Here is a 15,544-nt window from a genome sequence, read left to right as displayed (position 1 = left end):
AAAGTCACAGCTTTGTTTGGTGGCCTCACTCCCTCGGTTGGCCGTGGTTTAAGAGTATCCAAGATTCTACGCTCAGAATGGCTTCGGCAAGCTCGCCTGTACCGTTAAGCCCTGCAACTAGAAATCTTAGGAAACGAACGCACAGCAGTTAAACAGAAAAAGTGTCGTGAACTTTCAAGCCTCGTAGACCGAAACGTCGAGTTCATGTGGCGTCAGTCGCTCAGTTACCTGCGGGCCATCACACCAAGGAAGTCTCCAGCTGCTAGGAACCGTGTGCATGTTCTTGGGGATGCTTTTCTTCCCGACTATGTTAAGCACACCCTATGCCTCGGACCAATGTACGTGGTGGCACCTTCAAGGACACCGCACGAGCTCCTCACTCTGGTCAGGCGAGTCGCCCATCGTGCTCCTGACTCTAAATGTGATAGATGTGTTGCCCAAGGCGTGCAGGTGCTCTCGAGATGTAAGCCTTCGAACAAAGTTGTCAATACAGGATGCACTGTCGTGTACCGAAAGGCACATTCCTTGTTACTTCTACCGGCTGACAAGGAAGGTGGTTTTGCGGTTCTTCCTCGTTCAATGCTTAAAGTGAAAGCTATGCAGGCAACGCAGTCTCTTTTCAACGAGAATGATGAGATTGGTCTGGATAAGCTTAAGAAGCGTGCGAAAACACTTACCGGGGCCCTGGGGTTTCAAAAGCTTTCAAATACAATAGATAGTTGCAAAAAGCTTAGCCTTGACTTGTTGTTTTCTGCGAAAACTCACAAAATTGACTGCCCATTGCGGGTCATTGTAACAGAAAGGGCGACCTGGCAAACGTCGGTAGCACTTTTCTTGCAGGAAAAGCTAAAACATATAATAGACGATCCTTTTTTGGTGAATAACTCTGACGCTGTGATTGACAATGTTGGGCGAACTAACACATGACTACAGGCAATGTCTGTGGATATTAAGGACTTGTATTACCTTTTGCCGCATGAACAACTACTTAAATGTGTAAAGGAATCCATAGACAAGTTATGATCATCAATCAGCGTTCCAAACGCGTACTGGAAATCATAACAGCAGCTTATTAGAATTACTCAGTTTTTAATTGAAGGGCACTTTTGTATCATGGGGAGACAAAAACTACTTACAAAAAAGTGGAATATGTATTGGTTCATGTTTGGAACCCATTCTCAGTGACATATTTCTAGCACATCAAGATTGTGTCTTGTCAAACAAGCTTGACGGCTCTGCAGTTTTTATAGTTTGCCGTTTTGTTGATGATTATCTAGTGTTGTTGAAATGCGATAGTCAAAATTATCAGACCATTTCCTCTGACGTGTTGACCGTTTTCCGAGAGTGCCTGAAACCACTAGTGCTAACCCATGAATCACCCACTGATAACAACCGGAAGTTTCCAGATATGAAGCTTTCGCTAGAGTCCCGACATGTTTGCTGGATGTATGAACCGAGAAGCGGCAAGCCACTTCTGCCTTTCAGCTCAGATCTCTCTAAATTGGTCAAGCGGGGTGTTGCTAACCTCTGCCTTGTCAATGCCTTAAAGAATTCTTGCCCCCCACATGGTACACCACAGCTTTGCTCTACAAGTGGAGCGGCCTTCCAAAGCTGGTTACCCCGCGCATGTTTTCGTTTCGGTGGCAGAAAAGCTGGTCACTGTCTTGAAGTGAGGCGACAAACCGGATAAGCGAAACAGTGTCAGAAAGAGCCGACCTGTCGTACTGCCTTGCGTGCACGACGTCTGACACAGGCTAAAAAAAGATTGCTCGAGACGCCAACGTTCTTGCGGTTTTTTCTCCACCGGAAAAATTGCAGAGACTTTGCAAACAAGTCAATGCACCTCGCGCAAATTCTGCCTCGTGCTCTGTCGCGCACAGGACACGCTACGTCCCATGCGCAGTGGGAGTCGTATGTTTGATTCCACTGACGTGTGGGTGCACCTATGTCGGGCAAACCAGCAGGTGCATAAATGACCGCCTCCGAGAACACCGAAACAATGTGCACATTGTGGTACAAAGGCATCTTGGCATTCATTGCCGAAATTGTGGGTGCACCCCTCTCTTTGATCAGTGCTCAATATTGGCAAGGCAGAGAGACCAGCTTACCCGAGAAATTATCGAAGCCGAAAAAATACACTTGCTAGGAGACAAATGTGTAAGCACATCATCGGTTGCTTTATAAAAGGCTGAACGTGATTACCTGGCTGGGCTTTGAGCCAAGAGAGGACCCGTCACACGTGTTTTGTTACTGATGTGTAGATCAGGCTTACATTTTTCTTCATGCTCTGTTATCATCCTTTTTAGCAGTATATATTCTTGCCACTCTGTGAAATAAAGTTAGTTGGAAGTCAGCCCTCTGTCTGTCTACCCTGTCTTTTTTCCTTTGTTCGCGCGCTGAAACATCTTGCAAATATGATAGTATGAATGTGGTCGATTGTTGAGCAGCCTGTTCGAAATCCTGCCTGTTCGTTTGGTTGGTTGAATTCTAATGTTTTCTTTACTCTGTGAGCAATTACCTTTGCAAATATCTTGTACACTACAGAGAGCAAGCTGATCGGCCTGTATTTCTTCAAGTCCTTGTTATCTCCTTTCTTATGTATTAAGATAATGTTAGCGTTCTTCCAAGACTCTGGTACTCTTCCCGTCAGGATACACCTCGTAAACAGGGTGGCTAGTTTTTCTAACACAACCTGTCTTCCATCTTTCAGCAGATCTGATGTTACCTGATCCTCACCAGTAGCTTTGCCTCTTTGCATGCTCTCCAAAGCTTTTCAGACTTCTAACATTACTGGTGGGGTGTCATCTGGGTTACTGCTAGTTTTTATAGTATTAAGGCCGTGGTTGTCTAGGCTACTGTACAGATCTCTGTAAAACTCCTCCGCTATTTTAACTATTCTATCCATATTGGTGGTTATTTTGCCTTCTTTGTCCCTTAGTGCATACATATGACTTTTGCCTATCCCAAGTTTCATCTTCACTGCTTTGACGCTTCCTCCGTTTTTCAGAGCGTGTTCAATTCTCTCTATGTTATACCTTCAAACATCACATACCTTACGCCTATAATCAATTTCGAAAGCTCTGCCAGTTCTATTTTGTCTGTTGTACTTGAGACTTTCATGATTTGATGCTTCTTAATTAGGTTCTTCGTTTCCTGGGAAAGCTTGCCAGTATCCTGTCTAACTACCCTGCCTACAACTTTCACTGCACACTCCGTAATTATACTCGTCAGATTATTATTCATTGTCTCTACGCTAGGTTCATTTACTCACTAAGAGACGAGTACCTGTTCTGAAGCGAGGCTCTGAATTCCTGTACTTTCCCTCTGAGTACTAGGTCATATATTGGCTTCTTCAGTATCAGTTTCTGTCGTTCCTTCTTCAAGTCTAGGCGAATTCGAGACCGTAACATTCTAGGGTCACTGCATCGTACCTTGCCAACTACTTCCACATCCTGCACGCTGTCTGGGTGTGCACTCATTATAAAGTCTATTTCGTTCTTATTTTCGCCATTAGGGCTCCTCCAAGTCAACTTGTGGTTTCCTCGTTTTGGGTAGAAGGCATTCAAAATCCGTAAATTATTGCGCTCTGCGAATTCTACTAGTAGCTCTTATCTGGCGTTTCTAGAACCGATGCCATAATTTCTTACTGCCTGCTCTCCAGCCTGCTTCTACCCTACCTTTGCATTAAAGTCTCGCATCAGTGTATACTGTGTTTTAACTTACTCATCGCGATTCCACTTCTTCATAGAAGCTTCGAACTGAGGCGTCATCATGGCTGAATGTAGGCGCATAAGCCTGTACCACCTTCATCTTGTATCTTTTATTAGGTTAATTACGATGCCTACGACTCTTTCTATAGTGCTATAGTATTATTTAATGTTTCCATCTATGTTTCTGTGAACTAGGAGCCCCACTCTCAGTTCTCTTCTGTCAACCAAGCCCCGATAGCAAAGAACGTGCCCATTCTGTAGCACCGTATAGGCCTCATCTGTTCTCCTAACCTCACTGAGCCCTATTATATCCCATTTAACACCCTCTAGCTCCTCAAATAGTACAGCTAGACTTCCCTCACTAGATAAGGTTCTAGCGTTAAACGTTGCCAAGTTCAGGTTCCAAAGGCCGCCTGTCCGGATCCAGAGATTCTTAGCAACCCCTGCTGCGTTGCAGATGTGGCCGCCGCCGTGGTCAGTTGCTTCGCAGCTGCTGGGTACTGAGGGCCGTGAGGTATTTGACAAATGCATGTGGGAGGTAGGGGCGAGATACTGCACCAGGGTGGCCTATCCTTCTCTGGTGAGGCAGTGTGTTCCCGGTGGTGGTTGCCGGTGAGGCCGCACCCCAGGCCTCTTTAGGCAGTTCCATCATCACGCGGATTTTTTTAATCCGGTTGAGAACCGCGCGGCACCGGGATTTGAACCACGGACCTTTTGCATGCGAGGCGGATGCTCTAATCACTACGCCATCGCCGCATCTATGTCAAAGAGCAACTTTTGCTTCATGTCAAACATCAGTTGGCAAAAAATTAGAGCTCACTCAACCTCACTTATACATACTTCGCGCCTGGGTCCCACCAAAATTTTCTTAAACCAGACTCGCTCGGCCTCAAGCTCAATAAAATATTACTCACCCTTACTCAATCAAACACATTTGACTATGAGCGAGTCTCGACTAAGTCGACTCATGAGTGAGTTGCTGACCTAAGGTCTCAAGATCAGATAGACACTACACAGACTGACTAACAGACAGATACGGTTTAGGTGCTTTTAGTTCACTAAAAATCATCATCATCAACTTCATCATCGTCAACATCAACATCATCATCATCTACAGCCTGACTACGTCCACTGCAGGACAAAGGCCTCTCCCATTTTCCGCCAGTTAACTCGGTCCTGTGCTGGCTGCTGCCAATTTATACCCGCAAACTTCTTAATCTCATCTGCCCACCTATCTTTCTGTCTCCACCTAACCCGCTTGCCTTCTCTGGGAATCGAGTTAGTTACCCTAGTGACTAGCGGTTATCTAGTCTACACGCTACATGCCCGGCCCATGTCCATTTCCTCTTCTTCATTTTAACTATGATATCCTTAACCACCGTTTGTTCCCTAGTCCACTCTGCTCTCGCCTTGTCTCTTAAGGTTACACCTACCATTTTTCTTTCCATTGCTCGCTGTGTCGTCCTCAATTTGAGCTAAAACCTTTTTGAAAGTCTCCAGATTTCTGATCCGGCAAGATAAAGCTGTTATATAGCGCCCTCTTGAGGGATAGTGGTAATTTACATGTCATAAATTGAGAGTGCTTGCCAAATGTGCCCACCCCATTCTTATTCTTCTAGTTACTTCAATCTCGTAGTTCGGCTCCGCCCTAAGTAGACATAGTCTTTTACAACTTGAAGGGCACTATTAACTATCTCGAAGCGCTGCTCTCTTCCGAGGTTGTAATACATTGCTTTCATTTTCGGCAGATTGATTTTTAAGACCCACCTTTCTGCTCTCCTTATCTAACTCCGTAATCATGAAATGCAATTCGTCCCAGATGCTTTTGCTATAAAAATGCTCTGCATTAAAGAGCAAGTGACTACCAGGAGCTCAGCCTTTAAAGGAAGCGTCACTTTGACATTTCAGCTTTTCTGGTTTCTATGAATAGGAGAATAGCACTTACGAGACTTTTTGAAACTTGCCACTCTGTACTAGCGCTGGTGTCCAAGCAATAGCCGGCACACTGCCCTAAACAAGCATTGGAATGCAAACCACAGGTCAACAGCATGAGAAAAAAGGAATTCCTTGTTATCATGGCAGGACGACAACACTTTCTAGGCTAAAAAAGAACAAATAGGAAAACTGAAGTGTTTTTGAAACACCCGACAGCCCTGTAAGGACCTTGTGTAGAATCTGCTGTCATCTAGCAGACACCAAGCGCATTTCTGCAATGTTAAATTCTGGGCGCGGTCCACCTGTGGCACGGAATGTCCATAATAACGTGTGGTGGCAGATAGGGGCGGCAGTGATAACAAATTTTCTTGTGCCATTTTGCTCAGACTGAGGAAACTGCGATGTTAAAAATAATTGCAGGAAATCAACCTCAATATTATTTGACTTCCTCGTGGCTGACGCGAAGGGCCAGATCTGTTGCTCATTTTGAGCTTACAACTAAATGCGTGTTAATGTTCTTCGTTCTATACAGATGTGGGACAGCATAGGCACTCATCGCAACACGCTCTTTCATGCCATGCCAGAATGAAACAGTTTTTGCACAGTGCAGGCACAGACAAACCGGCCTTGTGCACGACAATAGTTATAGCGCGAGAACAAAATGACGACACAGAGACAAGAAGGACACGAAAGACACGAGCCATTGTGTCGTCGTTTTGTTCTCGCGCTATAACTATTGTCATACCATACCTACTATCCCAAGCTGCCACACTTCTTGAGCAAGAGCTTCAAAGCTGCTTCACGGCTTTTCATGCTTCCCTCGACTGCTGTTTGGATGGATGGATGGATGGATGGATGAATGGATGGACGGACGGACGGATGAATTGGATGGATGGATGGATATGACTAAATCCTTTAGATCGGGCGGTGGCTCGCGCCACCAAGCCGTAAGACTTAATGAACCAAAACCTCGATTTATTTTTCCCCTTAAATAGTGAGGTCGAGGATTCGTACTTTGCAGTGAAGGGTTTAATTTTCACTCGTGCCTTGACTTTATCCACCAATCAGATAACCTCCTTCTATAACTTCTACCCGCATAAAGCCTATACTGCCCTCACTGTCCCTAAACCCCAGTGCTTTCAAAAACTCTGCGCCATCATCCTGAACTTCTTCCTCTCCACATGCACTGCATACCGTGTCTACCCCTTCGTATTTGGCCCGATATGTCTTGGTTCGCAATACGCCGTCCTGGCCTCAAACAGTAGAGAACTACCTCGAGTATTATCATAGATCATTTCCTTGGCAATTCCCTGCTTAAAAGTTTGATAGATCTCTAGTGAGGACTTCTTAATCGTGCCAATTCTCTACATATCGGTCTCGGCTTCCTTCACCTTCTTCTTAACCGATAATTTTCTTTGGTTTGGCCCCCATCTGTCTTTCAAGTATTTACCAGTGAGGTTTCTGGTTCGCTTCCGCCATTTTGTATCGACATTCTTCATATACAAATAGCTGAATACCTTTCTAGCCCAACGCTTTTTCCCCATTTATCTCAATCGCTTCTCAAATTTTATCTTGCTGCTAGCTTCCCTGCCCTCAAATGATGTCGATCCTATATCACCTCGAATTCCCTGATTGGTGTATTCCCGTGAGCTCCTAAGGCAAGCCTTCTTATTCAAGTTGCTTCATTTCTAATCTTGCTTGAACTTCTGATCTCATGCACAAGACCGCACTGCCGAACGTCAGACCAGGAACCATGACCCCTATTCATAGTCCTCTCACAACATCATACCTATTATATACTTCTACACTTGGGTTCCTTTTCAAACCAACCCCACATCCTGAACACTTTACAGTCTGTTTAACCATGTCTTTTTGACACCAATTGTCCCTATGACTTGTCTCACTCGATAATTACAAAACTCGAGCCCTGCCCTACGAAAAAGAGCAAGTCTAAGCTCTACTACAAATATTTGCGAGTTCAATGTACGTGCACCTCCCCCACTGGGTGGCAAAAGAAAAAACAACAAAAAACAAAAATCAATCACACACACACACGCACAATCTAATAAATACCTGGTGACTGAACCCCGAAAAAGCCGCACAATAAGTTCTACAGAGATTTTAACTGCTGCCTGATATTTATAAAGACAAGCTCGAAACATGCAAAACAACTTATCTGTGCAGTCGATCGGGAGCACTCGAAAAACACGTCCATCCACCATGACAGTCCGAACCGAACCGCTGCGTCGTGCGCCACCGCTGCACCAGTCTTGTTTTGGTGGTGCGTACTGCCGCATTGTTCACAGTACCAGCCGCTCCAACGCCTGTGGGTGGCCCTAGGTCATCTTTGTGAACAAACCCCAGAGCCTCGGGCAGTGTGGTGCCCTTTCGTTGGTGTGGGCCCAAACACGTACAGCGTAGAACGTACAGCCGTCAATAAGGCCCCTGTATTTTTCAAAGGTAGCGCAAGCTCCCTTCCCCGCGCCGTTTCCTCCTCGCCCGCCACTCTCAGCCACCATGAAGGAGCGACTCACGCGGAGCGCGGCGCCGGACGGTTTCGTTTTGTCGCGCGCCGCGTTGAAGTAAGGCCCCTAGGGGCCTTACGTTGAAGTGCTTGCTTAAAACGCGCCAATTCTTGGCGTAAATGCACAACGTTGCTCGCAAATACTGTGTAAGAACAACAGCGTGCGATTGGCCAGGGCCTTAGCTATCATCTCGCGTTTTCAGGAGAACCAAATGTACCAAATGCCACCCTATCGCAATCTGCCTTTGCAGTACTCATCGTCAATTCAATCTGGGGCCTGCTTCACAAGATAGAAAAATCTCGGCTTTGTGTAATTTTTCTTGGGTTTATAATCTGCCTTTGCAGTACTCATGGTCGATTTATTCTGTTGCCTGCTTCATAAGATAGAAAAATCTGGCCTTCGTGTAATTTTTCTTGAGTTTATAGTGTGGAACAGCCCTTCAAAAGTTAATATGAGTGCTCTTAGAGCTCGAGTTTGTACAGGAACAACAGAGCCCTACTGAAATTCGGGACATGCATGCCTGCTTCCATAATGGGACGTGTGTAAACGATTCATCCATAAAATACCACAAACGTTTAGTGGGATGAAGGTAGATTTTATTGAGTGCGCAAATAAAATGCGGGAAGCATCGAATGATCACGAACGCTGCAAAACATTCCAGTAGAGCGACGACAGGGCGAAACAATTTCGCTATCAAATCAGATAGCCTCTGATTTGATGCTTCTGACCAGAGATAGCCTGTGATTTGATGCACGAATTGTAAATACAGAGGCTAGAGGCGTGAACACTTGCCATCACAGTGCAGTCCACTCACAAAATGGGCTGCCCACTGGTTCAGGGTCACGGTCTATTGACGTTGCTGGGTTGTCCGAGGAGACAGCTGTAAGCATGAATTGCGTAAGTACACAGTTTAAAGGCGCGAACATCTGTCATCACAGCGCAGTCAACTCACAAAATAAACTGCCCACTGGTTCAGCGTCCGGGGCCCTCCCCACTGACGTTTCTGGCTCATCCAAGGGTACAGCTGTAAGCAAGAGTTGAGCAAGTACAGTGTAGGGGTGGGGATGTTTGCTGCCACAGTAAGACAAAATTGGATGCCGAATTAATCAGGTTCACACGTCATAAAGATAAATGCAGCAACTATGCTATCTGCCAGCGATCCAAACACACTGTATTGTCATATAAACCCCAAAACATAATCGCATTCAGAACACAAGAGAGGCATAGAAACTACAAAGGGGCCTCACCAGGAACCGTTTCATTCCCCCTTTTGCGGGGTGGCTTGCGCTCTTTCGGAAGAGGCCGATGCACAAATATAGAAGGAACCGCATTTGGCTTGAGTTTCTTGATCCCAGTTTGTGCCAGAATTGCTGGCTCATACTGATCCATCGTGAAGTGTTTCTGAAAAATACCGACATCCTATATCGCATTTTTGCAGTTTGGCTGATGTGATATTGCCGAAGCAAATATTTTGCTTCTTATGTTAAAAATGCAAACAGCAACAAAAGCCGGATGATTTTCTTGCATTTAGTAGGTGCCTTTCTCTTTGTTAATCGAAAGTGTACAACTTCGCAAGTACGTTAGTATTTTGAACGAAAGTATCTATGCATTTCACAAATAAACAACTATACAACATTATATTTACCATATGCTCTCTTATATTAGCTGTACACGCATGCACAAAATTCGGTCATGGAAATGTGCAAAAGTGAGATAATTATGAAAGAATAGAAACTGAGAACACAATAAACCACAATAAAACAATAAACGCCGAAATTTTGCCTACAGGTAATCAAAGTTCGAGCGAAAAAAAAAAGGAAAAACGATCAAAGACGTGGTTGATCTCTGGAGAAGCATAATTACTTCCGCTGCAAATGGTTCCATTTAGAAAGCAAATCGCGAACGCCAAACATTGAACAGTAATTATGTTGTGGCCGTATTTGAATATTCGAGCAAGCTAAAAACGATCGAGCTGTCATCGTGGTTGAAATCGTGCGAGAAAGCGTCGACGGAAACTTCAAGCTGCTTTTGTTTATCATGAACCTGAACCAAGGATGAGCTTTATCTGAAAGCCTTCCGGAGGCATGTCTACGCGAAGAAGTTCTCTAGTGAGTGCTTACCTCGCAAAGCCTCCCTCGGTGACAATCGAAGTTTTTCCTGCCGATGCGATGCAGCCATACCGCTCTCCGCTCCTCATTATTTTTCCCTCGTGGAACCACAAAAAGCTTGCTGCCTTTTGCAATGCTGCTAGAGCAGGCAACGGCACAGTAGGTCGGCATTGCGCTGCATCCGAGGCCGCCTTGCTAAAGGCAACACACGTGGGAGCGAGATGCAGTGCGCTCACTCATGGCGTCGCTGCCCGCCGGAGCCGAGGGGTCAACAAGGTTCATTGGTCACGTGTCGCGCCTGGTCCAATAGGGTAGCAGGAATGCGCGTCGGAGTGAGGAGAGACGTAGAGGGCGGGGAGGAAATACTCCTCCGCTTTTTGTACAACGGTTTGCGCTACCTTTGAAAGGATTCGCTCGCAGGATTTCAAGCTGGACGGTTGTGCCCTCGCGATCTCCGACTTCAGCGTAGCTCCCGCCGACTGGTTCGCCCTCCGCGGTCTCCTGACGCCGTGTAGCTCTCGCATTGTGGCACCCCGCCCTTGGACTGCTTCGACCGGATCCCCACTTTCCTATCTCCTTCTTTTTCCTCTCGTTGGCTGTCTTCTTCTGCTTCTACTTTCCTTCTATCCTTTTTATCCCTCCTTCACCCCACCCCTATAAGGCACTGCGCCGTGTCGCCTGAAGGCAGACAGAAATTAGGTGCCTTTTTCCTCTTCATTGTAACCACTACCACTACCCACCTTTGAAAAATACAGGGGCCTTAGCCGTCAAGCCCTTGTAGCTCCATCTAGCGTTCAGATGGTGTACTCTACAATGCCACGTCAAAATTGAAATAGGGTGCGCGTGAAAAGGGAGGGTTCCTGTGGAAGGCACTTTTATGACCCCACGAAACAATATGTAGGGTTCGTTGAGGTAAATATCTGTAGTATTGCACATCAATAGGGTATCGTTAAAAAGGACGAAGTACACGTTTCCAAACATCCAGCGTATGTACCACATAGACACCTAAATTTAGGGCTCATTATCGAATTTTACAAGTTGCATGGTAGTTTTAAATATCTACTAATTAAATATTTAGCGCTAAATAACTAATGCATTCTAGGTTAGGCTTTGAATTTGCGAGTAATATTCCCCGGGCGCGATATTACGGATGCTGGTATCAACTCGCCGTCCGTGCCGCTTAAATCCGGCAGACTTCAGGAATCCGTCCTCGGGCCTCTTTTCAGTTTACTTAATTTTTCGGTTATTTTCGGTTTCGGAATATCACACCCGTGATACTCCAGCAAATCTAGAGCTTTTCGCAGATGCCTGCGTGCTCTAAAGTAGTTAACACTTCCAGTGACCAGGTTCTTTTGAGTTTTTCTCATCTAAGATTCAAGATTGGTGCGCGAAATGACAGATGACCTTTAACGCGAGCAAAGCTGTGGCGATAACCATAACCCACAAAAAAGATCCATTAAAAGTCCAATACAACCTAGGCAATCAATTCTTGTCTTTTGTCTCGCAGTATACACAGCTTGGTGTTGTCGTCACATCTGATATAATATGGAACGCACATGTGTGTTATACTGAGAAAAGGGCTTTGAAAATACAAGGCTACATAAGACGGGCACTCGCTAAGGCATTGGGCAAACCTAAATGACTGTATGTGAAACGTACATATTCAAAATACTGTCTGGGACCCGCACACGCAAGCTAACACAGATAAACGTGAATCAATACAGCGAAAAGCTGTAAAATTTATATTCACTACCTAAAAGTAACATATCTCCGTCAGCTCTTCTGCAAAGCGCTAAACTAGAAACCCGGGAATGGAGATGTTATCGCGAAATAACGAAGCTGTTCTATCTCATATATAATAATAAGCTGCCAATAGAAAAACTAATTATATCGAACAAGTTTTGCGCCATGAAACACGTGCCTCCAATCTTGAAAGAGTGGCTGAGCCCCTATATACAGATACACTTTTTTTGCACAAGCAGAGTGTGGAACAATTATCCACGAGCAATTCTTCAAAGTGTCGATCTCCACTAGTTTCTTTTTGCGTTAGCTGTTTCACATGGCTCATGACTACACCTTCATATATTTTACAGTGCGCTTCATTTTAATATCCATCTTCATCAGACTGATTGTTTGAGGTTCAATGCCTCGCTTCTGCACGAATCTTCAATGCTGCGAATCTGAAAAATCTCGCTTTTTAATGTTCCTGACTTTATTTTTGCTACAGCAGATATTTGAGTTCTTTTTTACTTTTTACCCAAACAACTTAACTGTTTGAACCCTGTTTTTATAGTTTTTGTTTTGTTTAGTGTATTATGGTCATTCTTGGATCTTGGACTCTATGTCATGTCACTTCTCTTTTTTTGCATTTTGAATCATCGCGTTTTCGTTCAACACTATCTATACTGCTGTATTTTCTACACAATGTTGCGTCCCATGCGCCACACATCCTTGCTCAAAATCTGGCACTAGAGTTGAAGTTTTCCTTTAAAATAAATAAAAATTATAAATAAACAAACCCACTTCCTTATTTATTACGCAACTTTCCAATTTAAAGACAGAAACTAAAAAAAAACTGATAAGGGAAGTAAGTTTAGAGAGAGATATAATGCTAAAAGGCGGGGAGGTTGAATTTTTTAGGAACAAATAACCCTATTTGCACTGTGTTATGTCCACGGTAGCCATAATACCAAGCGTACGCAACAGGGAACGGAGTTTATTACTTTCAAGAAAGGCATTTGCACGCAGCACGGTCCAAAAGGTCCAAGCGCTGGCTTTCGAGTTCGCTGTGGGCCATAAAAAGGGCGAGGAGCACAAAGGACAGGCAACCAGTGCACGGGCGCACTGATTGCCCCGACAGTCCGTCAGTCTCCGGGTGCGCGGCGTCAAGTATCGTGGGTGGAGGTCGAGGTGGAGGGCAGGGCGCATCCCTGTAGGTGGCTTGAAGTGGCGATGCACTGTCTAAAGCCTCTCCATGCGTTTTCCGGTAGAAGACGCGATAGAGGGGCTTTAACTTCAACGAACCAAAACTCGGGCTGAAACTTTTTTTTTACGGTGGCCGCCGTCCATTCGGGCATTCGGTAAAACTGGCGGGCGACCACTGGTTGTTCCTTGGAGAGTTGCCGGCAACGCGAGGCGTCTTCTTTATCTGGTGTAACATTTTAAGGCGGTTCTGGCAGAATGGCTGAGCTGTGTGTTCGCAGCTCACAAGAAACCATGAGATTCTCCGGTACCTGGCCCGTCTGGCCCATTGTGAGTTGCTTCAAAAAAAAAAAAAGCCTGCAATGCGCCGCTGTAGTGACCCCATAGAATATCTTGTAAGAGCACGTTTTAGCTCTACCACGTAACATTTGGCCTGTACGTTTGTGGCTGGGTAGGTCAGTGTAAATTTCACTACTCTGATGCAGTTGTCGCTCGTAGGATTGCTGTATTTTGGCGCGCACGAATGCGATTCCGTTGTTTGAAACCACTTTGTGGGGTAATTCGAAAGTTTCAAACAACAAGCGCAGGAAATTGACGGCAGCTGCTGATGTTTTGTTCACATGGCGACTTTCAACCCATTTACTGTAGGCACAAGAACAGGACAGCAGCGCAAAACTTGCGAACGAACCAGTGACTAGGAATGCCGCTATCTCCTGGGATAATCACTTGACCAGTGACAACACGGGGGCGATCATAGCTGAGTGTCTTCTTAAAAACAAATATTCCTGTTTCCTGACAAATGTACAATCTCCTTTCTTGAAAAGTTCTTAAAAGCTTGAATCACAGAAATATTTCACTTTTCTCGGAATATTTTACAGGCTCAATATTTTCGGAATATTTTACATGACTCAATTAGTACTACAAATAGGGTTACTGTGATTCGGTTTTTGGTGGCAGCTATAAAAATCCGACGACAGAAAGACTCGTGAAAATATACAAATGACAAGATCACTGCCTTTCTCATTCCTATATTTGCTCAAGTACAAGTATTTGCACAGTATTAGACACTGCACCATGATTTAGAAACATAGTCTCAGAGGGACGGGACTTGGACAATATCGGTAAAATGAGAATACATAGTTTAGATAAACTACATTTCCACGCTGAGTAATGACACCTTTACACTTAGGATATTTTGTGTGTGCTAAGAGTTTTACTAAGCACGCAGTGCTCTCGTAGAGGCATCAAAGCCTTCAACGTGCACTTTAATGACGTTGAGGATGGTAACTATATTGTTACGTTTGAAAGAGACTGGTAGACGTTGAAAGGGGCCGTTTATTAGATCGCGAGGGGCAACTCAGAAGCGGCCGACTGGTTAAAGATCCTCCTGATCCTCTTCTTCCTCTCTCGCTCGGGGCGACAAGTGCATTCACCGTATACGCTTCTTTGTCTTCGTGCATGTACGCAACATTCCTCTCCGCGCAGACGAAGGCCTACGGACGAATCAGTCGAGTTGTCGTGGCGTTTACAGTTTCAGGCGGGCAACATGAACCACTTGAGTTTTGGCAGCTCGTCGACCACTCGCCGTGAGACGAGCTATTACATAGTTGACCTCTGTAAGTCTGTCGACAATGACAAAAGGTCCATCGTAAGTGGCCAAAAAACTTTTGGCATAACCCGCGCTTACGCATCGGAGTCCACAACCACACCAGATCACCACGGCGGTAAATCACTGGTCGATTATGAATGTCATAGCGTGCCTTCACATGTACGCAACAATATGTGGATGAGGGGGTTCTGACACCCACCTGATTTTTTGTAATGCTTTACCTTTTCCGGTGATACAAAAGTATCTCCACGCCTTCACATCAACCGCCGTTGCCAAAGTTAGCCGATTTACAAGAACCCAGGCGGGATTGCTTGAATTTGCTCAAATATTTCTTCGTAGTATCAACTTCAAAGACAAGCACGCTCCACGAATGACGATTGCACGAACACAGATCAAAGCAGCAATTCAAATACACATAGTATAAATCTGCTACTTCAGGTGCTTATCAGCAAAGCAAAACACATACTGATAATGACACACACACACGCACACACACGCACACAGATATATATGTATATATATATATATATATGAGTCGGCATCTACCAGTCATCGATTCATACGTCACACGATTCCCCCTCCCCCCGAAAGAAGGCATGAATTACGAACAAGAAAAAGTAAACAAGGAGAAGTTGAGAAGTCACAAATGTCAAAATGCACAATTGGTTTCGTGGCCCAGTGGTGTTCCGTAAACTCGCAATACTTCAGAAAAGAGTGCAGCAGTCCGGTAAATGG

General features: G+C 45.0%; 2 protein-coding genes across 5 annotated transcripts in view; one reads left to right on the top strand and one right to left on the bottom strand.

Moving 5' to 3' along the window:
• LOC119167773 (uncharacterized) overlaps positions 1 to 15,544 on the top strand; it is a 933,880-nt gene that overhangs the window by 134,945 nt on the left and 783,391 nt on the right. The window lies entirely within an intron of this gene.
• Positions 8,745 to 10,567, bottom strand: LOC142803560 (uncharacterized). The gene is made up of 4 exons (XM_075888683.1): positions 10,291 to 10,567; positions 9,418 to 9,571; positions 9,123 to 9,194; positions 8,745 to 9,050 (listed from the first exon to the last, which is right to left on the bottom strand). Exons 1-4 carry the CDS (start codon positions 10,447 to 10,449, stop codon positions 8,965 to 8,967), a joined length of 471 nt encoding a protein of 156 aa, XP_075744798.1. The 5' UTR covers positions 10,450 to 10,567; the 3' UTR covers positions 8,745 to 8,964.

The sequence above is a fragment of the Rhipicephalus microplus genome, chromosome 3 (genome assembly GCF_043290135.1).
Source record: "Rhipicephalus microplus isolate Deutch F79 chromosome 3, USDA_Rmic, whole genome shotgun sequence".
Classification (NCBI taxonomy): Eukaryota; Metazoa; Arthropoda; class Arachnida; order Ixodida; family Ixodidae; genus Rhipicephalus; species Rhipicephalus microplus.
Note: the sequence above shows the minus strand (reverse complement) of the source record. Positions and strands in the feature narration are given on the sequence as shown.

Bases quoted from the DNA above. Each gene is read 5' to 3' on its own strand.
- LOC142803560 (XM_075888683.1), bottom strand. From the start codon at position 10,449: ATGCCGACCTACTGTGCCGTTGCCTGCTCTAGCAGCATTGCAAAAGGC. The intron at 9,572-10,290 runs GTAAGCACTCAC...GGTATTTTTCAG, and splicing joins ACCGAGGGAGGCTTTGCGAG to AAACACTTCACGATGGATCA. The intron at 9,051-9,122 runs GTGAGTTGACTG...TCATGCTTACAG, and splicing joins ACCAGTGGGCAGTTTATTTT to CTGTCTCCTCGGACAACCCA.